Source organism: Leopardus geoffroyi, chromosome C1 (assembly GCF_018350155.1).
Source record: "Leopardus geoffroyi isolate Oge1 chromosome C1, O.geoffroyi_Oge1_pat1.0, whole genome shotgun sequence".
Classification (NCBI taxonomy): domain Eukaryota; kingdom Metazoa; phylum Chordata; class Mammalia; order Carnivora; family Felidae; genus Leopardus; species Leopardus geoffroyi.
Genome location: NC_059328.1, coordinates 54,233,163 through 54,258,530, shown reverse-complemented (window position 1 = coordinate 54,258,530; position 25,368 = coordinate 54,233,163). Strand labels below are relative to the sequence as shown.

General features: G+C 35.2%; 1 protein-coding gene across 10 annotated transcripts in view; it reads right to left on the bottom strand.

Annotated features, from left to right (window-relative positions):
- Positions 1-2,304: 2,304 nt before the first annotated feature.
- LEPR (leptin receptor) overlaps positions 2,305-25,368 on the bottom strand; it is a 139,037-nt gene continuing 115,973 nt past the window's right edge. For 6 of the 10 annotated variants that reach the window (XM_045477713.1, XM_045477714.1, XM_045477715.1 and 3 more), the window contains 3 exons: positions 24,717-24,822; positions 23,455-23,530; positions 2,305-8,860 (listed from right to left, as the gene is read on the bottom strand). In XM_045477713.1, coding sequence (XP_045333669.1) covers positions 8,033-8,860; positions 23,455-23,530; positions 24,717-24,822 — 1,010 coding nt within the window. In that variant the 3' untranslated portion in view covers positions 2,305-8,032. Of the gene's footprint in view, positions 8,861-9,853; positions 12,361-18,491; positions 18,598-23,454; positions 23,531-24,710; positions 24,823-25,368 lie in introns of those variants that run through there. The other 4 variants (XM_045477716.1, XM_045477717.1, XR_006712350.1 and 1 more) reach the window with 3 other exon arrangements.

Below are 25,368 nucleotides of genomic sequence, written 5' to 3'. Positions count from 1 at the left end.
CTAACATTACTTTGAATTTCCTCGAATTTTAAATACATAAAATCATTTGGTAAGTACTCTTTTCCTTTTTTGGTCTGGCTTTTTTCATTCAGTAAAATTTTGCTGAGATTCACCCATGTTACTGTGCATATTACAGATGAAGTATTTTAACTGTATTTCACAAACTTTGATAGGCAGCTCAATGCTGCTTTAAGAACCAAACCTTTTCCATTTTCCCCTCTGCCCTCCCCAGCATATTGGCTTGGTTTTCTCGTCTCTGTGGTTCTGATACTGTCATCTGCTGTTCCAGCTGACTTTCGCTAATGGGGTCTGTGTCCTTGTGTAAGTGACTTTGTCAATAGCCATATGTTCCCTGGAATTTTGATGTCCTCTAGGTCTAGGTTGAAGGTGGATTTACCCAGAGACTATTCATAGTTGCTTCCGTGATGTACCTTAAAGCCTCAACCAAGCTGGGGCTCTTGAAAGTAAATACTCTGTTTCTTTTTCTGGACCACAAAAGTGGTATAGATTCCAGCCCAAAATCCATGTGAATGAAAATCTGAGGATAAAAATCTGAGTGGATACAAACTTGAGAGTATGTAGCTTTTTTTTTTCCTTTTTATCTTTTCAATTTGGTCAGAATCAATGGCTGAGATAGGAATATAAGCCCTACTTCTCTGCAGGGCATGATTTTACTTCTGAGGTCTTCTATTTATGAAAGGTCTCCCCACTCTTTTTCTTCTTACATGTTTCCCTCTCAAAACTAGGCTATAGGTCATGGAGATCAGTTGACTCCAATGTTAGCATACTCCTCTGTACTTTACCTATTATTCCTTCAATGCAACCATACATTAAAATGATTTTTTTAATCTAGTGATTTTTTTTGGATATGCTATAATAGGGTAGATTTCTCATCTAGTATACTGTATTGCTGGATAAAGAAAGCTTTTAGGTTACTTTTGAGGAATAGATACATATATGCAAATAATAGCTATTTGCTAATAGATAGTTGTTTTCAGATGTTGCAGTGGGAGAATTAAAGCAGTAACTTCATGTTCTTTAAAGTGCACCATCATTTCCAGATGTTCTATACCTGAACAAATTTGATAACCACTGGTACATTAAAGAGATAAAAGCAACAGTGACAAATATTGTCGGAGGGCTAGTCCTTTATATGATAACCATATATTTTGTTTGTCAAAACTAGGACACTTATAAAAGTGAAAGGGGTCATTTTATATATATGTGTGTGTGTGTGTGTGTGTGTGTGTGTGTGTGTGTAAAGGAAGACTTGGACAGGTACAGTGGGATGCATAATCACCCTACTTATAACCCCACATCTAAAGCATGAAGTTTAGAGCACCTACACATTACTATTCCACAGTATCAAAGGCGGATTCTTGGAAGAATTTAACACTGCAGGTATGATATGAATTATTTCTATTATTTAGGAAGATACAAGTAACAGTTTCCTCCCAACGTTTTTAAATTAACAGGCAATGTTGGGCATCTAAATACCATTGTAATAATACTTTTCAATACTTTTAACTACAGTTGAAATGCCAATAGGATTATTTTTTTACAAAAGCTTAATGACACAAAAATTGCTCAGGAAAGAATATCAATGAAATATAATGAGCAGGGCTGAGGAATCCAGCCCTCCAGATATTAAAACATATTGAGTAGCTGATGGTAATTAATAAACTTGGTACCAGATGAATATAGATTGAATAGTCAATGAAAAAGAATAGGAAGCCCAGAAATAAACACAAATACACTTGAGAATTAATAAATGATAAATGTGATGGGGCACCTGGGTGGCTCAGTTAGTTAAGCATCCAACTTCGGCTTAGGTTAATATCTTGCAGTTCATAAGTTTGAGCCCCATGTCGGGCTCTGTGCTGACAGTTCAGAGCCTGGAGCCTGCTTTGCATTCTGTGTCTCCCTGTGTCTCTGCCCCTCCCCCGCTCGTATCAAATAAACGTTGAAAAAAATTTTTAAATAATGAATGATAAATGTGACATTTTACGTGTGGAGGGGAGGGCGGGGGGGAAGATTGTTCTCCCAAAACCAAATTGTGTTGTGACAACTGAGTAGCCCCTTGGGAAAAATAAAAGCTAGATAATCATTCCATTCCTTATACCAGAATTAATTCCAAATAAGTTAAAAACATTCATCCCCAAATAACAGCACAGAATACCAGAAAAAGTAGTTATTAAGCAGTCACAGTTGATCCACAGGACAAGAAACTTCTTTAGGATGAAGGGAAATTATCCCAGATGGAAGCACAGAGATGCAAGAAGGAATAGACTGCACTACAAAGGGCAAATTTGAAAGACTATTTACTGCTATAAGCAACAATACAACAACACTTTAGATGTTTATGAAATACATGGAAATAAGATATATGACAAAAATAGCAAAAATAGCAAGAGAGGGATTAGTTAAATATTACTTAAAACCGTCACATATTACAGAAGCACAAACTGAAACCACGAGAAACTGTTATACAACCATCAGAATGGCTAACATTCAAAGGCTGACACTATCAGTGTTGAAACAGCAGGACCCTTCTACATTACCGATGGCAGTGTAAGTTAGTTCAACCATTACTTTACAGTATCTATTAAAGATAAATTAGGACCTAGCCTGCATTCAGCAATTTTACTCCTGGGTAAATACTCAAGGGGAAATGTGTAAAAAGTCACCAAAGGCTTGTGTACTTTACAGTATATAAGCTGTATCTCAATTAAGAAAAACTAAGATCACATATGTAAAAAATAATTACAAGGAATCAACAAAATGATAATAATTCAATAAGGAATAGGCAAAGAATATGAAAGTAGAGAAAACCGAATGGCTTATAATGTGAAAATATGCTCAACTTCATTCAAGATGAAATTAACACATCAAAAAGATACTCAGATAATTTGAGTTGATTTCTTACACTTGCAACCAATAGTCCTGACAAGTAGATTTGCAAAATTATGCCAAGGCAATTATATACACAAATGTTCACTTCAGCATTGCACATAAAAAAAAAAAATAGTAAAAAAAAAAAAAAACACAGATGTTTGCCAATTGTAAACTGTTTACATAAATCATTGTACTTCGATACAGAGGGACAGTATTAAACCACTACAAATAATGAAGTAGGTATATGTGGGTTTATATGGAAATATCACCAAGATATATTAAGTTTCCCTTAATAATTTTATGACAGCAAGCGAAATACAATTGCAACTCTATAAATTTTTCAAAAGATATGTGACTAATAATAACAGGATATTTGGGGGAATAGGAACTGAGGGTTGGGAGGGGAGAGACACTTATACTTTTTATCTTATAGTTCTCTGTACTGTTTGAAATTTTTCCAGTGTGTATTTTGTTCTATTCACATTTTAAAATCAGAAAGCAGGAAATAGAATGTATCTGAATACTAGCCCTCAAAGTGGTTAAAAATTCAAACTGCTTGAAGTCTAAATGACAAATATTCACAGATCACTAAATCAAGATTTCTTAAGGAAATAAAGAATCGAACCAAAGAGCTCTTTATGTTTAAAATGAGTAATTTGTTATCACAAGTGGCTATGATGCCAGGAAAAATCTGGTGTGGGGTGATGTATTGAGTAGATACCAGAGACAGTAACAATAAAGGGAAATACTTGCATCTAAAATGTTTTCAAACCCCTTTCAAAGCCAAGGCATTATATAAGTATTTTGAAGATATAAAGGCTAACAATGTATAAAAATTTTATATTAACTACTGACATAAACTACAAAGATTACTTCTTTATATTTTCAAAACTTTACTAAAAGCAATCATACAATAGATGAAGTAATTCTAAAATAACTTAAATTCATAATAACTCTATTTGGACTTTCCATTTCTTAAAATTCTGACATCGTTCATGACTTATAATGATAAAAAAATGAAAATATTCACAGTCATAAATTATCTTCCTTCTTTATGACTTTAGGAACATAAAGGAGAATTAGACTAATTACATTTTATAAAATGATTCTCAACACTTATAACATTTATTAAAGTACCAATGGTGACTAAAAGAAAGTAGTAACTGATACCAACTTTAATGACACGTTTTTAAAGTACAATATCTGCAATCTAGGTATTTCACTACAAAATTAGATATTTTCCAAATTCTTTCTCAGTTCCAGGGAATGACCATTATTTAAAATATCCTGTCAAGGGCCTCACAAAATTGAATTTAATGCCAAACATCTGAAGTGTAGTTAATTTTGAAAAATAGACATCTTCAGCAGCTTTCCAAAATAAATACTGATTGATAAACTTTGTATAAAAATAATTTGTGCAATATAAACACCCATGGAAACCATTTTTGATGCTCATACAAGTAACAAGTAACATGACTCAGTTCTAATGAAGACCTTTGTATTCTAAATTGCACCCCCCCCCCAACATTGTGACTGTGTGCAGGCGTGCTTTACTGTTTTAATTTAGTTGTGCAAGATAAGGCAAAACTACTGACTTCTCTAGTTTCCTTTTGTAAATGCTTCTTCACATTTCCTTTGGTGACTATGTTTGCATTTTTTTCCTCAAACGCAGTTTTTCATAGTAGAGTGGACAATTTTGTGTTTTACATCTGACAGTGTGTTTTCTCAATAATAACTTTAGAAGAGTCCTTAACTATCAAGATGACCCTCAAAAGATGAACAGTGGAGCACATTTCTTTTTAAAACTACAGGAAGGAATTTGGAAAGAGGTCTTTTTCCATCCATGTCTAGGTGACATATGGTTGCAGCATGTCTTGATCCATTTAGCACGTTGTCCAACCCCACGTGGTCCCCATGGGCACAGGTCTGATGGCCTAGCCTGTATCCCGTGCCAACCAAAGTAGTTTTGGAATCTGGCATCAGTTTGTGAAGGAAGTTTCTCTTCTCTCAGTATTTGTGTAGTCAAAGTGAACATTCGTAAGGGAATGTGACCATATGTTTGATATTTGGAAAGAGGGAGTTGGTTTTATTGGAAAGGGAAGAGAGAAGATAAACGCAGCTCATGCTCGGTGCCATAAAACCTTATTATAGGTCCAGAATCACCCACTGGTTTGCAAATTTCATCCAAGTCCTCTTACCACTTGAGACGAGGCTTAAACATAAAAGAATATCTGTTCCTATTCCTCTTGTCCATATGTAGCCCATCTCCAAATGGGAACACAGGGCTCCGTGGGAGGCCCCTGCTGTTACTGATAACCACACCTTGATTATTCTTCTTTGTTTTAGGGAGTTTAACATAGGAAACGTATAATCTCATTAGTCCTGACAAGTGATTTGTCTTATGTTGAACCTTGAGGCCATATCCCAAATTATTAACTTCTGAATTTCTTTTCATCAAGTTCAGATTTAGAGAGACTGGTAACTTGTGTTGCAATTCAAGGCCTTAAGAGAAATACTCCAAATTCCAGATTTATCCTAAGTTTAAAAGTGCAAATCCATATTTCAGCTCTTCTCTCCCTTAAAAAAATTTTTTAAGGAATCTTTGGAAAGAAATGGAAAATATCAGACCATCCTGAAGTATAAAATGTTCTAAATTTACCTATATTTTTATTAAAACCCACTACTTAATGACAGATAATTTTCATAAAGACCCAATAATGTATAGTGATATATGCAGTGAAACAAACTTTCAAAAGTGAAAATCAGAGCCCTAACACACTGACAACAGATAGGATCTAAATCTATATATACCAATAGGCCAAACTCTACCATTCAGCCCTCTCCATGAAAACAACTCCCTTGGCACTTCACTACTTGAGATGTTTTCATTTGTTTTTGGAACTGTGCACCGGGATATCAATGATCTCGTTAATATATTGTTACTAAATTCCTTTAACTCAGACCTGCAGCACTACACTGGTGCTGGGACTTCTGAATTCACTGCCACATACACATAGCATGGTGAAATCATAGGCTGTTTGGAACATCTGTCACCTTCTCTTCCCCATAGTCATATAGTCATGGGTCCCAGGCCACAGGAGAATGTTGTGTCTCAGTGGACATGCTCATTGTTTAATCTCTAACTTTATTCAGAATGGAGCAAAATGTAACTCTTCTATACTGCATCCTCAATCCAACTTCTATATTCTATAAGCAGCATTAAAAATAATGGTCAATTTTGCCAGAACTTCCATACATGCAATAATTTCTTTCTGTTTCTGAATCTGTAAACCACTTAAAACATCAGTGAAAAAAAATGTATTCTCTCAATTTATCTTTGTATAGAACTAAGGCTTTCATACGACACTCATAATTCAGTGAGTTGATGTGAGCCCTCTACCATTGTCTTGTGAGTCACCTATCTGTTGATGAGTATGTGAGATCCTGAGATATCTCAACAATCCTTATGGCATGAAACAACTTTACTGATTTCTAATTGGCAAATGATCATGAAGTGTGAAAAAAAATACCTGTTGTTTGGGCCCTGAGATCTTTGTCACTGTCTAGAACTTCTCATTTCATATGGCCACAACTAGAATAGAGATGGAGTGTAGGATTTTATCTAGGGTAACAGTAAAATCAGCAGGATCCTCTCTCAGGCCAAGTATGAAACTGGTGATGCTTAGCAATCTAATAGGCATATTTCTGAGTACTAAGGTATGTATTTTGATTATACTGATCATCTTGACATTCTGATTTATTGACACTCAACATCTATCTCTGCAGGTTTCTTGATTAGTTTGTTGCTCAAAATGCTGTCTCGGAGTTTTCTTGCCATACCAAAAACTGAAACAAACAAGAAATATTAAAGTCTTTAAAGGCAAAAACAACATTTGTGTAATTCTCACTTCATTTTCACCCAGGATTATATATCCACTTAACAAATTTTATCTGCTTGTGAGTCATTTTTTTAATGGACAGCAACGTAAGGTATAGGTTTAAAACATAATCACTAGCATTAAAAGATCTGGGTTTAAATCTGGATTCTGGTTCCATTATACACTAACTCTGTGTCCTTGGGAAAATTACTTAATCTTCTAATCTTTAATAAGGGTGTTATAGTAGTACATGTCTCATACAATTATTTTAATAATTGATTGAGATAAAATATGGAAAGCTTTAACACAGTGGGTGGTTATATGAAAGAGAAGTGAGAAAAAAAAAAAAAAAAACAGTGTACAAGCAAGTTGGAATCAGGGAAGACAATAATTCCAGAGTGATATACAGTAGCATTTAGTCATCTAACTGTATCAGAAAGCAACCACTGCAACATCTTTTACAGGGAAGCGTTAAGACACACATTATGTTTTCAAAATGCTTTTGTTGTCATCAAAATGTTTGTATTCTAGTATTGCCATTCTGATAGGTAGTATCATTGCATGGTTATATTCGATACATAAAGATCAGCTTACTTGTCAGTCTTCAGAAGTACATCCCCCAGGCCAGATCTAAATCTGCAACATTTAGCAGACTGCCTACCACAGAGTAAGTGCTCAAGGCAAGTTTGTTAAATTGCAAAATCTTAAAATCACACAGTCAAGTGGCACAAATACAAATATATCACATACTTCAAAAATGTACGAGGATGCCTCTTATGTATAGACGTGTGTGTGTGTGTGTGTGTGTGTGTGCGCGCACGCACACGTGTGAATCAGTTGAAAACAAAGACAACTCAAGATAAAACAACCATACCTTTGAAACAAGTTACATCCCACAGTGTCTTTCAAACTTAGGTATAATCGAGAAGATTAGCTCTTTCTACACAGGTCTAATGTTCGCCAAAGATGGTATTTGTTGGGTTCATTTCTAGCTAGAAACAAGCCATTGGAGATCTTCCTAGCGTAGCTTGTTAATGAAATCATTAGAAGAGTCGGTCTACATTGCCGGGCTCTTGAAGACTTTCTCTCATTTTTTGTCAATATTACTGAGCAATGACAGATACCTTTAATTTGGAAACACTCACTTTCAAGTTTGACAGTTTTCCTTCCTCTCCCATATCCACAACCATGGTGGACTGTATTACATACACTTCATATGATTCACTGTAACATACATCTGAGATGTTTCTTGAATGAAATTAGACAGTTAGGTCACACATTGTGTTTTCCATTATCTTCCGAGTCTGAGTAGAACAAGTCTGAAACTGAGGCATGTAAGACACAAAAGTCTTCTGACCATTAGTTCCTAAACTGAAATGATTTTCTACAAGTTGTGAGCAAGTGTCCTGGAGGATTCTGATGTCAGTGAGTAAACAATGGGCTGGGAACGGACACAACACTTGTGACTCGTCTGTCAAAAACACACCACTCTCTCTTTTTTTGATTGAGGTGACCCCTAAATAATAGACAGACCTCTCACCATTATTTTCTTCAGGGAAATTTCCCTCAGGTTTCAAAAATTCATCCAATCCTTCTGAGAACGGAAGGTGTGGTGAAATTATATTGGGAGGCTGATCTGATAATATAAAAAATGCCTGGGTTTCTATCTCCCACGAGCTGTTAGAGAAAGAATCCTTGGACAGAGAATTTTTGCTAGAGAAGCATTTGCTGACTGAACTGTTTAGAAGCCCTTGCTCTTCATCAATGTCACTTGATTTAGAGCTGCTGAGTAGGGTAGCATATCTAACAGAGGGCTGTCTCCTGTTTTCATCCTCATAGGTTACCACGCTGCTCTCAAGCTCAGAGAAGTCAGCACTGTTGTGCTGGTCACTGATACAAATACAACCCTTTTCAAGATCCGGAGTTGCCAAAAGTAGAGAGACCAGAGTTGTTGGCACCATGTCATCTTTATTTTTCCATGTTGTGTCAACACTGACATCTTCTGAAATGGCTTCAGTCTCCAAAAGAAGAGGACCAAATATCACTGATTCTGTATGCTTGACAAAAAGATGCTCAAACGTTTCTGGCTAAAAGAAAAGACACATTTTAACGCTCAATTGTATTATTATTATTATTTTTCTTCACTACGACATCATTGCAGAAACGAAAGTGTAAACGGTTTACTACTCAAGGACGTAAGTCAAGCACACATTAACTAGTTTTGGACTGAAATGGATATGTCAAAAATCATAAGGGAGAGGGGTGCCTGGGTGGTGCAGTCGGTTAAGCGTCCGACTTCAGCCAGGTCACGATCTCGCGGTCCGTGAGTTCGAGCCCCGCGTCGGGCTCTGGGCTGATGGCTCGGAGCCTGGAGCCTGTTTCCGATTCTGTGTCTCCCTCTCTCTCTGCCCCTCCCCCGTTCATGCTCTGTCTCTCTCTGTCCCAAAAATAAATAAACGTTGAAAAAAAAAAATCATAAGGGAGAGACATATAAATTAGCGTTTAAAATGGGATGAGATAGACTTTGGTTTGAGTCCTTCCACTTCTATGACCATGGACAAGTACATTAACTTCTTTGTCTTTTGGTTTCTTCATCTGTAAAAATGTGTTCTATCAATATTTACTTCCTGGCATTGCGGTGAGGAATAAATTAGAGAGGGTCTGAAAGTGCTTAGGTCTCAATAAAGATTGGTTGCTTGCTGCATATCTTCTGAAGAATTCCTCATGTTTTACAGCAAATTAGGTTTCCACAAACTGAAACATTTAAACCTCAAATGAAAAAGTAATTGAAATAAAATCAAGTGAACAAACCCTCTACTCCAAAGATAATTAGAGTATCTACGCCATGACATAAGATATGATGTAAAGGCGAACTATTTGTGACTGTTGAGACTAATCTGCCTTACACGATACTGAAAATCTACTTAAGATCACCAGAAGACAAGAACTAACACCAATTTGTTGAAAACAATGATGGTAAAAGAGATGATCACAGACTCTTAAGTCACCATTCCTTATAGATAACTTCACATAAAAATACACACGGAACATGTGGAATGAAGACAAAGACACAAAACAAATGCACATCGTATCTTTTATAAGAATGCTGGTTACATCACAACAAAAAAATCCTGCCAAGCAGCTACAAATCAAGAATCTGTGTGTAAAAGCTCAACTCATACAATGTAAACATATTGAAAAATAAGTCCAAAATAAAGAACACTGTGGACACATCACATTGAAAAATTAACGCAACTAAAGGAAGTGCTACTGAAAATGTGTTCGATTTGTGAAACATACATATGATTGACCTTTTGAATTTTACAATTATTTTTTATTTTTTTTATTTAAAAAAATTTTTTTTAATGTTTATTTATTTTTGAGGGAGACAGAGACAGAGTGTGAGCGGGGGAGGGGCAGAGAGAGAGGGAGACACAGAATCCAAAACAGGCTGCAGGCTCTGAGCTGTCAGCGCAGAGCCCGATGTGGGCCTTGAACTCACGAACTGTGAGATCATGACCCGAGCTGAAGTCGGACGCCCAACCGACTAAGCCACCCAGGTGCCCCTGAATTTTACAATTTTTAAACTACCAGAATGAATTCAAATTTATTCCCTGAAATAACAGTATCCCCAACTATTCTTCATAATGGCAAATATATTTCATATAAAAACATAATTCATTAGCACAGTTCTAAATTCTTAAATGAAATATATTTGTGATTATAACCATAAAGAATAAATATACCAAATGCTAAATATGATAAAAAATGGAATACATTTATATAGATACTAAAATCCTACATAATGACAAATATCATGTTAACACAACCTTCTCTGTTATTTATGAACATAATATATGAAAACTGTTCCTATGCCTTTTTTTCTGACAGAAACTTATCATTAGTTTTATGATTTGCTTCAAATATTTATTTTCTCATATAGTTTTTTCTTAAACTTGCTACTCTGTGTGTCTTGAATTTCTTAAAATTTAAACGAACCTAGAAAATAAGATCACCAAATAAAGGAATTACATGCTATCAACATGAAAACAAAAAATACACACAAATAGCCAATAGCACGCAGACTCATATATGTTCTTCAGATGATGGCTCTGGCATATTTCATGTCCTCTAAAACCTTATAACTGGTAACTAATTATTGGTACCAAATAATTTACATGTCTTCAAATGCATCCAGATGGAAGATAATTAATAAGAAATCACATACCCATATATTATTGAGGTATATTTCATCAATGGGTCACAAACATTTATTAAAAGTATGTTCATTACAAAATCTTAATCATTATATGCACCTAATTTTTAAAGATTTTAGAACAGTCTGGGAACATATTAAGTATGTATTCAGCTGGTAGGAATTAAAAAATATTCTTTCATAATTTCACACTTTGATTTTACATTCCAATGATACCTATTCAAAGTCAATGAAGGGGAAAAGGACACATTGCTCCTCATTTTTAGTGTCTTTTTTGGTAATCAAATAAAACTCTGAGTGAAATCTAAATGTTAGTGATCTGTCTTTACCTAAATCTGAATATTATTTAGGTTCATCAAACAGAGGCTTTGGTTTATTTTGAATGTGAGCAACATAACACACTTAGTATGCTAGCATCATAGAAACAGCAAGGGTCTTTTTTCCAGGGAGAAATGTCCTACCCTTGCCATGAACTTGCTGGAAAAGCTCCCTTTTTGCATCACTGTGTACTTCTATGCCTGCCAGAAGCTTTGGGTGGTTCAGTGTAAATAAATTTAAGAAGGAATTTCCAAAGAGGCTGAATTGGAGACTGATGTGTTTTCTGATCTGGTCAGTCTGACCTGGATATGTCAGGTCATCCTGATACGAACTGTAACTTCCATTGGCCTGTGACCAGCACAAGCCCTAACTTCTGGCTTTCTTTGAACTGAAACAGAAGTTAGCACATAAGCCATTTGCAAGGATACCAACGATAGAAATCCCCAGACTGACCAAAGTTAGATAGACATAAAAGCTATAAGACATTCAAAACAACACCCAAGTGGGTCAGTTTATAAGCTCAGATGTCTAGAGAGGAATATAAAATGGAAAATTTAGGATGTGAAAATATTAGCTAAATAGTTTTACTGTATTTTATAATTAGATTCATTGTGTTTGCAAAGTTATGTGTCAAAAGTTGTAGCTTTCATCTAGTTACAGCACTGTCTACTACATATCTGATAATATCTAATAGACCCATGGGAAGAGCAACAGTCATAGTTTTTAGCGTTTTATGACCACCATACAAATGATAAATCAAAAGCCAGACACCATGAATATTACTTGTTAAACTTCATGTGACCTGAAAAGTAAGCATATATTCAAAATGCAGTGGACTGAGACCTACATCTTGACCCCAAATTTACCCTTCTATTTAAGTTCTAAATCAGCATCATCCACTATATGTTAGTTCTCAATAGTTCAACCAAATATTTTTTTAGATTTGTCTCCCCTTCTTCAAAATGTAAAAATCTTCTAATACTCTACAGAATGTTGGGAAGAATTGGGTTCATCAGTTGTGATCATGATTAAGCTTCAAAGAATATCCATTCTCTGTTTAGATAAAATAAAATAAGAAAGCAAAACAAAAAATCAGAAAGCAAAAGATAAAATATTTCAAAAACATTTTCTCTCAGGCATGGCTTCTGGACTATCAATTCTTCTGTGATACTACAGTAATGTACCTTTTTAGGAAAGAGTAAAATTTTGAGCTAAGGTAGCATTTTCTATTTCCGTAAAGCATGCCTTAATATCACACTCTAAGAACAATCTTGGTGACCCCAGAAAAGGAAAAACTATACAATAATAACAGAATAAGGAGAAAGAACAAAGAACTGGAAAGATAAATAGGCGGGGGAGAGTGAGGAGCAGGAGAAGTATTAGAGAGCTTGAAACAAGAAAGAGTAAAAGAGTAGAGGAGTAAAAACAAAAGTTCAAAAATTAAGAGAAAGAAGAGCTGAAATAATGGACCATTATCATGATTTTTCTAATCTAGGAAATCTAATCTAATCTAGGGGGGAAAAAATCTAAGAAACCATCTGGTCCATGAGTCTCCTTTTTTTTTTTTTTTTTTTATAAACAAATTGGGGCTAAAGTTACAGAGCTAATTAGAGCAGAGTGAGGACCCCAACTTAGTTCTTTATTTTCTTCCAGTCTAACAAACTTTCTATAAAACAACGGAAAGATGAAAAGAGATGCTAACTGCAAACAGGCAGGAAAACATGTTATTTGTTTTGTTTTTTCTACTTGCTGTGTTAGATTTCAGCCGATTAATTCAGTCTCTCCTCTGGCTACTTATAATTCATGGGCATATAACAAATATGAAGAACAGGAAAGTAAACAAAACTGAAATCATATTTTAGGGGAGTGAGATAGGTATTTCTAAGCCCAGTAACGTGTACTCCTAAATAGAACTTCCAACTCAAAACCACACCAGCTCTACCCACTTCTGCAAGACCAATTTCAGAGTTGCTCTGCCTCAGATCGGTGAGGCTGGTATTCTGGGAAGCTGCAGGTCTTTGAGCTTCTTCTTTGGAGGCCTAGAGCAGACTGAGGAACCTTGGATAGTCTTTGAATCACAAGGGAAAATCTATTTGGCTTTAGCTTTCTCACTTCTCAAGTAAGTTGTTAACTGGAGTACAATCTTGTGAAGAAGACAACAAAGAAGTGGGGTTAGATCCCCCTCCACCCCAAAAAATTACAGATGATTTAGATTTAGAGGAAGAAAATGATAGATTAGGCAACACTGCTAAAGAGAAAGGTAAATAACCAAATTGGTTACAGTCTTTTAAACACTATGAAATTTGCATTAGAAGAAAAAGCAAGTCTATTGCGTCATTGTATTTTCCTACAAGAATTCAACTTTTGTTTAAGAGTCTGATTTATATATTTATTTTTATTTTATTTTTAATTTATTTTTAAGATTCTGACTTTTAAAGTATGATAAGAAATGGTGTAGCACAGTATTCTGGTTCAAGATGGCAGGTTGAACACATTTCTCTCTCATCTTTGTAGAACTCTGTCACAATAAAAGTACACAAACAACAAATATATACCCACAACACAGAAGATAACCTGAGAAGGCAAGAGGGAATAAGATTTTGAATTCACTTCTAAAAGATGGAAAACAACCAGAAGAGTATAGACCAATGAGGATGAGCAAAGAAAGCTACAAACCAAAGTATCTCCAGAGCAGGCTGTGGCTGAAGAGAAAGCCAGTTTGCCCAGTTGAATCCAGTTGAGATGGTGAGTGACGAAATGGCAGGTAAAAGCAGGTAAATGAGTGAGTTGAGTGAAGAAATGAGTGAAGAAATGGCAGGTAAAAGAAGATATGAAGGAATGGGGCTCTTCCAGTTCTCTGTTGTATACGGAAGAGCCTTTATATTAGAACTACCTTCCACACCCAAGTTGAGGTTTTGTTTTCAAAATCAACTAAGGAGCTCTCCTGGGAGTTACTAAGCAGCTGTGGGGTAGTAGCGACTGTGAGTACATTTTTTCCTCAGCTAGCCAGAGCCCTATCTACCCACCCAGAGCAACAATCCCTGCCTATACACATTGGGCTCCCAATCAGCTCATCTACAGTTTCATTCTAAAACATTAAAGGAAACCAAATAATTACTAGATATTTAGGGAAAGTCTGAGATTAAAAAAAAGAAAAGCCAATATAAACAAGAAGAAAATAGGATCCTGGCAGAAAGGGAATTCAGGGAAAAGGGAAAAAAGAGAATTTTTCAAACAAACAATGATCCTTAAAATGGTCCTTCTAGTAAGATTTAAGAAAATATCATATATAAAACCAGAAAAAAATACTCTGAAAAAAAAAGCTTGAAAATTTACAAATGTAATAGTAAATAAAAGTTCAACAGAAACACTAGAAGAATAGGATATGGCAAGGTCTCAATGTAAAACAAAACACAAGAAAAGAACACATTAAAGTGATAAGAAATATAGAAGATCTATGCAAAGGGCTCAACATCTAACAAATACATATTCTAGAAAGAGAAAACAAAAGAAACAGGAAGAGAGGACATCACAAAGAAATAATATAATTTCTTAGATAAGACAGAAGGCATGGAATTGAAAGTGTCTTCAAATGGTGACCAAGTTAAATGAAAAAGAACCTCCCAAGATCCATCGCTGAAATTTTAGAACACACAAATGGAGAGAATTTTTAAGTGCAAGAAAACTGCAAGTAACCAGTGAGGAGTAAAAATTAGAATGGCATCTGAGTTCTCAGAAGCAATACTGAGTGCTAGATGATGAGACGGGAATTGCTTCAAAGTTGAATTGGAAAGGTGTGTCCAATCTGGAAATGGCTACTCCACCAAACTAACGATCAATGAAGGCACAATGAAAAGAATTTCAGGCATGAAGAGACTCTGACTTAGCACATAACATTTCTTAGGAGGTTACTTAAGGATGTAGTTAATCAAGAAAGAGGAAGGAAACGAACTTAGGAAGCAGCAATCACAAGAAACCAGTTAAGGAAAAATTCTGGGTGATGGCTCGTAGAAACTATAGAAAACACCTTATCTGGATTGAAGTAGGAGGATATAGGGTTTCCTGGGCAGAATACACTGGGAAAAGGTGTCCAGTGAAGAAGTTTGTATAATAGCAGCACACAGACATTCAAAAACACTTTGAAAGAAGCAATTAGCAGGCACCTGGGTGGCTCAGTCGGTTAAGCATCTGACTTTGGCTCAGGTCATGATCTCACCATTCATGAGTTCAAGCCCCGTGCTGGGCTCTGTGCTGACAGCTCAGAGCCTGGAGCCTGCTTCAGATTCTGTGTCTCACTCTCTGTCCCTCCCCTGCTCACCCTCTGTCTCTCTCTCAAAAATAAACATTACATTTTTATAAAGGCAATTAGAAACACCAGAAAAAGCAACAACAACCCCATAAAAACTAAAAACGAAGCCAACTAAAATTTGGCACAATTCTGACCAACAGGTGAAATATTTCTAATATCTTTTAAAAAAACATTCTCCTGTGACATTGGAACTACCAAGAAATGTCATCACGTATATTACTTGTTCTTCAAGGAACAGTGTTTACATACCCATAGCCACCTAAATGCAGTTTACTGACTTTGTGTTTTTTACAATGATTATAGGACAAAACATGCTATCAATCCTGACTTAAAGCGAAGAGTTCTATTTACATAGACTGGGAGGTGGAGAGAGAAGGTAAGAGTGCTAATGTCTCTATTTAACAATAAAGCTCCCTAGAAGGGGAGCTCCTACAAGTGGCCTCTATTGATGGAAATAAATGGAATTTAAAAAGATTCTTCTGAGGTTGCAGAGTAATTACTGACAAAAATGGGGAAAAGGCGACAACACAGTATGTCGTAGGAGCGTGGGGAAAGGAGAGTGGAAGGAAAAGTATGTGTATCAATAAATATTCATTATAGCCAGAAACCAATTGATCATGTCTACATTCCGTAGTGGTGTAAGCATATTATTTTTAGAAATATAAAGGTGACTTGCCAGAAAAGTTAAAAGCAAACCAGTTTAAAGTAACGGCATTTGGAAAGCAAGACTAAGAGTAGGTAGGGATGGAGGAGGACACTCTACTTTGCAACAAATGCTCTTCCATACTATTTCACTATTAAACCATGCACATTGATCACACGCTCATGCAAAAACTTATCTTTTTAAATAATGGGACATATACATCCCCAGAGAACAAAGAGATATTAACAACCATGTTTACAGCAGCATTGTTTGTAATGAATAGAAAAAGTTTGCAAACAACTTAAATATCCATAGGGGGAATGGACATATGAATTATGATATATTTATAGGATGGAATACAATCAGCCAGTTCACATAGCTGAACTCTGTTAATGGCATCAACATGGAAAGATCTCAAAAAACAATGCTTAGAACAAAAATAATTTTTGAATGACATGGAAGGCATGATAAGATTAATTAATTAATGCCAAAAGTATTATTGTTCATTGGTCATGGATACACATATACAGATACAGTAAAGTACAAAAGCACAAACTAGACAAATACATACTATATTCTTGAAAGTCAGTGCCCCTAAAAAGGGAAGGAGGGACCAAAACGAATGAGAGGAATAAGCAGGACAAACTTTATCTTAACTTTTATCAATAAAAAAATATGAGGCAAATATGGATTTTTGATTAATTATAAACAAAAGGGAATGAGAATGATAGCTTAAAAAATGGAAGAGATTACTTTTAGGGAATATTTTAGAAACCAGGTTGGATATCTAAAGAATTACAAGTATAGATTACTTTCATAAAAACCAATGCTCAAAGTAATCTGAATGTGAAGAACAAATTAAGGAAAATATTTCACGTAAAAAATTATCTCCTTAAAAAATACTGTCATTGTTTTTAACAACAATGGACTACCACAGTATGTTTGCTTTGCAACACGTTGTGGGTTTTTTGTTTGTTGTTTCCTTTTGTTTTAGAATTGGATATATCACCCTTTGCTTATCAATTCAGCATTTGATGGATATTAAAAAATATGGCTTGTTGCCACATTTTGGCCATTATAAACAATGTTGTTATGAACATTCATGTATAAATCTCCATGTAAATACATGATTTCATTTCTATTAGATACATACCTAGCAGTGGAATTATTGGGTCATATGGTAACTCTATGTTGAACTGTTAAAACCATTTTCCAAAAGTGCTGCATCATTTTTTTTTAAGTGTATTTATTTACTTCAAGAAAAAGAGAGCATGAGCAGGGGGAGGGGCAGAGAGAGAAAGACAGAATCCCAAGCAGTCTCTGTGCTGTTAGCACAGAAAGGGCTGCATCAGTTTACTTTCCCACTGGCAGTGTATGAGTTCTAATTTCTCCATGTTCTCACCATCACTTATCATCTTTTTGATTATAGCCATTCGGGCAAGTGTAAAGTGGTATCTTGTGTTTTTGGCTTGTGTTTCCCCAATAGTTAACAATGTTGAACATATATGCATTAGTGCTTATTTTTCACTTATATGTCTTCTTTGCAAAAATGTCTATTCAGGGGCTCCTGGGTGGCTCAGTCAGTTAAGCGTCCGACTTTGGCTCGGGTCATGATCTCACAGTTCGTGAGTTCGAGCCCTGCATCAGGCTCTGTGCTGACAGCTCAGAGTCTGGAGCCTACTTTGGATTCTGTGTCTACCTCTCTCTCTACCCCTTGCCCACTCACATCTGTCTCAAAAATAAACATTTAAAAAATTTTTTAAATGTCTATTCAGATTTTTACCCATTTTTAGAATTTTGTTAAAATATATATAAGATTTACCATTTCAATTATTTTTAGGTGTACAATTAATGGCACTAGTTAAATTAAGTAATACATTTGTTAATATGGAACTGATGGCAAGGGTAGCAGTTTGAGTCCAATGGACTGGGGTTTAACGAAGGTTTATACAAGTACAGGATAGATGATCAAGACAAGCCACTGAACCACTCTGAGACTCAGTATGGTCATCATAAAATTTAAGACGGTTAGGCCTATGAGAATTAAATAAAATAAAATATGAAAGTGAAGAGCCAATAGTAAATTTGCCTTACCCTTTTTAGAAATTAGTATGAATTACACTATATTATTTTTCTCTATTAGACTAAAAACTTATTTTTAGTTATTTAGGAGATAAAGTAGAAAATGAGATTTTTCTTAAGTTATTGAATTTTAGAAGATTAAATGTTTACCATTAGTAAAATCCTTTGAAATTATATTCTTCACTCTTCAAATATCGCCATTATATTCCAAAAATTCCTTTATTCCTGATTATGTTTTCTGTGTACCTATTAATCCCTAGAAATAAATTATGCATCTTAAGGACTAGTTGTGCTCAAATAATATCTTATAAGATTATATAAAGTCAAATATCTGCAGAGGGGGGAAAAATCGGTCTTACAAATAAGGATATTCACACCCACTTTAAGTATCCTAAAAATTCTTCACACTTCTTTATTTTACCAGAACATAGGAAATTTTAGTGGTATTTCAGTCTCCTTGTATATAATGTCTGTCAGATGATCTGCTGCAGCTTTGTGCTCATTTTCATCATGTCCATGTGAGACAGGGGAGCACACAGTCTACAAATATTTACTGACCCGACCTCTACCCATCAAGTGGTTCCTTTGCACACACCATTTTCTGGAAAGGAAAAGACATTTGGTGCAGGCTCAAACTGCATTTGCTGAGATGGGCCTGATCATTTCCCTGCCCTGGTGAACACTTAGAAACCATTTTCATGGTGGTGCATAGGGAAGATTTCAGAGCTTCACATGTTGAAGACAGAATATTTTAGCTTCCCCTAAAGAGACAGTGAGATGGTTATTCTCTGCATTCATATATACTTGTATAGTGAAGCTTTAAAATTTTTGCTTATATAGGTAGTTTTTCTGACCAAAAAAAAAAAAAAAAAAAGCTCATATTAAAAGAAAGAACCCTTCATATTTAAGAAAATTAAATATTACATTGTAATTAAAAACTACACTGTCCTTTAATCTCCCTATTTTCAGTTTGTGAATGTGCTATGATCCTTTCTACCTCAGGGCTTTATATTTGCAGGTGGCTTTGCCTGGGCTCTACCCCTCCACCACAAAATCTATTTAATGACTACGCATCTTCCAGAGCTTAGGTCAATTGTTGCTTTCCTACCGTCACCCTCTCGTCCCCATCCATCCCACACACTAAGTTCAGCACAATGGATCCTTTTCTTTAACAACATGTTGTTTATAATTATTAGTATATCATATAGATCATATATATATTATTATTATTTTCATTATCATTGATTGATGCTTATCTTCCCCACTAGACCATTCGCTCCAGGAGTTTCTGTTTTCTAGTCATTACAACCTGAAGATATTGCATAGTGACTAGCATAGAATAGGTATTCAATAAATAGCCCATGAGTGAATGAGTGAAATTAATGAATTTTAAAATGAATCAACTATTTTGGAGATGGTAAAGAAGACAAGTTCTTTCTATTCTGCTTTCCACCCAGCCACTCCTTTATGATCTGTCTTATTTCCCAGACACTAAGGAAAATCTCTTAAAAATTTGTTTTCCAAGATCCAAGCAATATCCTAGACTTACATATAAATACTCACTATGTGCTTATTGAATGAATGAATGAACGACAAATAAATATATATGGCTGAAATATCACTATAGCTACAAAAATGTTACTATATGAATTTACAATGGAAGAGAGAGGAGAGGAATAAATATTTTACAAATTAAAAAAATATCATGACTTCTGTTTAATGAAAGGGGAGTAAGGGCTTACAGCAAGTAAGTGCATAGCTGAGAGAGGTATGGGGCTAGATGGACTCAAAACAAAGTGAAGTTTCTATAAAGAGAATGATCATCTTTAAAACTAGTGCTACCTGGTCTGAAGATAAGACAGTGTCATAGACCAATGGAATACAATAGAGACTCCAGAATTGGACCCACAAATGTATGGCCAACTAATCTTTGACAAAGCAGGAAAGAGTATCCAATGGGAAAAAGACAGTCGCTTTAACAAATGGTGCTGGGAGAACTGGATAGCAACATGTAGAAGAATGAAACTAGACCACTTTCTTACACCATTCACAAAAATAAACTCAAAATGGATGAAGGACCTGAATGTGAGACAGGAAACCATCACAACCCTAGAGGAGAAAGCAGGAAAAAACCTCTCTGACCTCAGCCGCAGCAATTTCTTTCTCAACACATCTCCAAAGGCAAGGGAATTAAAAACAAAAATGAACTACTGGGACCTCATCAAGATAAAAGCTTCTACACTGCAAAGGAAACAATCAACAAAACTAAAAGGCAACCAATGGAATGGGAAAAGATATTTGCAAATGACATATCAGACAAAGGGCTAGTATCCAAAATCTATAAAGAACTCACCAAACTCCACACCCAAAAAACAAATAATCCAGTTAAGAAATGGGCAAAAGACATGAATAGACACTTTTCTAAAGAAAACATACAGATGGCCAACAGGCACATGAAAAGATGTTCAATGTCACTCCTCATCAAGGAAATACAAATCAAAACCACACTGAGATACCACCTCATGCCAGAGAGACTAAAATGAACAAATCAGGAGACTATAGATGCTGGCAAGGATGTGGAGAAACAGGAACCCTCTTGCAGTGCTGGTGGGAATGCAAACTGGTGCAGCTTCTCTGGAAAACAGTGTGGAGGTTTCTCAAAAAATTAAAAATAGATCTACCCTATGACCCAGCAATAGCACTGCTAGGAATTTATCCAAGGGATACAGGAGTGCTGATACACAGGGGCACTTGTACCCCAATATTTATAGCAACACTTTCAACAATAGCCAAATTATGGGAAGAGCCTAAATGTCCATCAACTGAAAAATGGATAAAGAAGATGTAGTTTATATATACAATGAAATACTACTTGGCAATGAGAAAGAATGAAATCTGGCCATTTGCAGCAACGTGAACAGAACAGAGGGTATTATACTAAGTGAAATAAGTCAGGCAGAGAAAGACAAATACCATATGTTTTCACTCATATGTGGATCCTGGGAAACTTAACAGAAGACCATGGGGGAGGGGAAGGGGAAAAAAAATTACAGAGAGGGAGGGAGGCAAACCATAAGAGACTCTTAAATACTGAGAACAAACTGAGGGTTGATGGTGGGTGGGGGAGAGGGGAAAGTGGGTGATGGGCATTGAGGAGGGCATTTGTTGGGATGAGCACTGAGTGTTGTATGGAAACCAATTTGACAATAAATTATATTTAATATAAAAAAGACTGTAATTTCTGCTGAAAGATTACAATTTAATTGTTTGCACTGTTATATCTACAATATTACATATTTGTTCATTTGTTCATCGATAAGCTGTAGAGCAGTGTTTTTCTAACCTCAAGTCATAGGCCGTTAGTATGTGAAGTCAATGTACTGGGTTGCAATCAGTATTTTTAAAACAAAACAGAATTTTGAAAATAGCACTGCATATAATAAAATCACTTTGACATCTTTTTTCAGTTTTGCATATCTACATCTATGCATGTACTGGGCTGCAAGATAAGGCGTATTTCTTACTGTGGGTCATGGTCAAAAAAAAAAAAAAATTGAAAGCCACCGCTAGAGAGAAAAAAAACTAATGGAGCAGGCTCCACTGTGAGACAAATAGGCAAGCCAAGCCAGGTTCTGAAATAAATCACCTAACCACTATGCGCTTCAGGTTTTTTCTTCTATAAAATGGAGATAATGATACTTACCCCACAGTGTAACTGAAAGAATAATAATTTAAAACATCTAAATATGTAAAATAATGCTAACTAATAGTTATTGAAACTTAACTATGTTACAAGTACTATCTTCTTCAATCCCCAAAACAATCTTATGATGTAAGTTCTATTAAACTTCATTTTACGGGAAACGAAACTGAGATGCTGCAGATTGAAGCATATACGACTATGTCTCAGTGATTTGCACATATATAAGCAGACACTCTTATGAATTACCAGCAATGCTTTACTGAATCTTCACTTTCATACTTCACATGCAGCAGGAAGTCAGTCAATATTTGTGAGGGGTAAAATACTCCCCAGGAATTCAGAGCACTTTTCACAAAAATTAAACAGTAAAATACTCCGGGAACTTAGAGGGGGAGAAATTCTGAACTACGTTTGTTAAAGGAAGGTTTGGGGAAAAGGGCCTAGAAGGGCAAGGTCTTCACTGACATGGTGGGGCTGTAGAGGTAAAGGGAACAGTAAAGGCATGACCAAGGCCCAGGGACAGAAGAGATAGGATATGTAAGTTGATAACAGATTGTAGACAGAAGTCATTGAGTGCTAGCTTAAAGGGACTGTACTTTATCTTGTAGCTAAAAGGAAACCAGTGAAGACTTTTCAACAGTGACTAATAATAAAGAAGCAATCATTGAGACTGCTTAATAACCTCCATATGACTGATATTTAAAACAGCATGTTGATATTTGGACATGAAAACTGAATTCTATTTTCTCAATTTTATGGGTGGCAAACCAACCTGGCTTCAAGGGAAACTACAAGAACTAATGAAATATTAAACACTAGAGGTTTCTAAGAAATTCTATCATAGATGTAAGTACAAATTATTTTATTGTAGCTAATTCATAAAGTACTTTAGCTTGAAAAAAAAAACAATGTACTTAAATGTAAGTTTTATTATGGTAATTATATTTTTCAGGTTGTGGTGTTTGAGGCCACAATTATTTTTATAGTTTTTAATTGATTTAAATAATTATGGAAATAATTACAGGGATTAAAAATATTGATTCCAGCTTTTACCTAAAGACAACCAATTTATACCAAAAAAGTATATCCAAATATCTGTTCTTCATCAGATTTAACTCTTAATATTCTAATATTTATTTTATTATATACTGTGATACAGATATATATTTAATGCCCACATGATAAACTACCTACTGAATTTTGTTTCATGCTGGTTTTAAATCTCTGCATCTTGCTATCCTTAAAAATATGTAATTAAATTAAAGAGAACCCATATTTAAATGAATACAATAAGACTTAAACCGTACCCTTAAAATATTTTAAACCTTAATAATGTTTGAAGCTATATAAGGCATATAGCATTTAAATGCAATCTTATATATTTTGGGTTAAAAAAATTGAAAAAGGGACCTTCTGAAAATTAAGTCCTTGTGCCCAGGAACAGTTCTTGGGGTTTGGAACATCTTCCCAAAACATCTTTTTCATTCTGCAAAGGATAAATAACAAAACATTCATACTGAAAATGTTCACAGTTAATGAGTGCACAAACTAGAAATTAATCAGCTATGTCTCAGTAGGGCTTGATTCATTTCAGATACTATCCCATGAAGATTTCCACAACGTTCCATCTAGATCAAATCTAATAACCAGTATAATAATAAAAATAACCAACACTATTTGAAAGCTCTATGCCAGGCACTGTGCTGAACACTTGGCATGGATTTTTTTTGGAGAAAATAATATATTAAAAGTGGCCATCGATTGAATTTCAGAAACAATTCCACTTGATATGGCCTCATCAGCTCACTTGACTGAAAGATATATTCAGATTCTAAAACCTCCTGTCCCTCTTTTCTGCTATAAGACAAAAGTTTCTGTAGAGATTTGGCATGTGTGAAATAATATCATTGGTCCGGACCTCTCAGCACACAGTGATGGGGCACCCACAGAACCACAAGAAATTCAAGGTTATTTGCCAAACAAGGCTATTTGCCAAACTGGGGAGCTGTGCAGTGCTGATTTTTAAAAATGAACTGACCACTCCAGGTAAACCTTCATCACTAAAAGTCCTCAACCCAAAATCTACAACTCTAAAAGTCATTTTTGCCGTATCTGAGAACATACTGCTTAGGATATCCTGTTATAAGCCTGTTATTTCCTGAATGTATTTACATTTTAAAAATGAATTTCTGGGGTGCCTGGGTGGCTCAGTCATTTAAGTGTCCAAATTCAGCTCAGGTCATGATCTCACAGTTTGTAAGTTTGAGCCCTGCATTGGGCTCTCCACTCTCAATGTAGAACCTGCTTCAGATCTTTGATCCTCTACTTCCCTCTCTCTCTGCCCATCGCCTGCTCTTGTACACTCTCCCTCTCTGTCTCTCAAAAATAAAGATTAAAAAATAATAATAAATAAATAGATAGATAGATGGATAAATAAATAAATAAATAAATAAATAAATAATGAATTTCTTCCATGATGTTTATGTGGTACTAGCAAAACAGAATGTGGTTTCCTGAAAACAGGCCTTTTCTTTTTAGGCTATCTTAATTGTATACTGAATACACACAAACATATCTAGCATACTTTAATGTTTCTGATTTAGGGTTTAAATTAAGGTTTAAATATTCTCAAGGGCTTTTTTCATAAAGATTTTTCACATCAAATACATTACCTTTGGTGTGATATTAATAATGTTCCAAGCAATAAGATTGAAGAGGAAATAATTATTGGCACAATTACATATAGACCTGCATCATTCTGGCGTTTTTCAATATCATCTGAAAAAGACATACAATTCACACGATTTTGAAGCTTGAGAAAATAATGGCATCTTTCTGTATCAATAATTACAATAGACTTTTTTTCTGATTTTATCATAAATCTGTATTACTTAAAGATATAAAAATAAGAAAAAGATAAACTAATTATGGTCACATTAATAAAATGATTATTTTGTTCAGAATTATGTTTACTGTAATTTAGCAAAACATTTTTTCAAAATTATTTTTTTTTTTTTAATTTTTTTTTTTCAACGTTTATTTATTTTTGGGACAGAGAGAGACAGAGCATGAACGGGGGAGGGGCAGAGAGAGAGGGAGACACAGAATCGGAAACAGGCTCCAGGCTCTGAGCCATCAGCCCAGAGCCCGACGCGGGGCTCGAACTCACGGACCGTGAGATCGTGACCTGGCTGAAGTCGGACGCTTAACCGACTGCGCCACCCAGGCGCCCCTTTCAAAATTATTTCTTTGCCAATTCCATTTGATCACCTTAGGTTATATAAGTCAAAGTACCAATTAAAGTTCTGATGAGTCTGTCTCAGC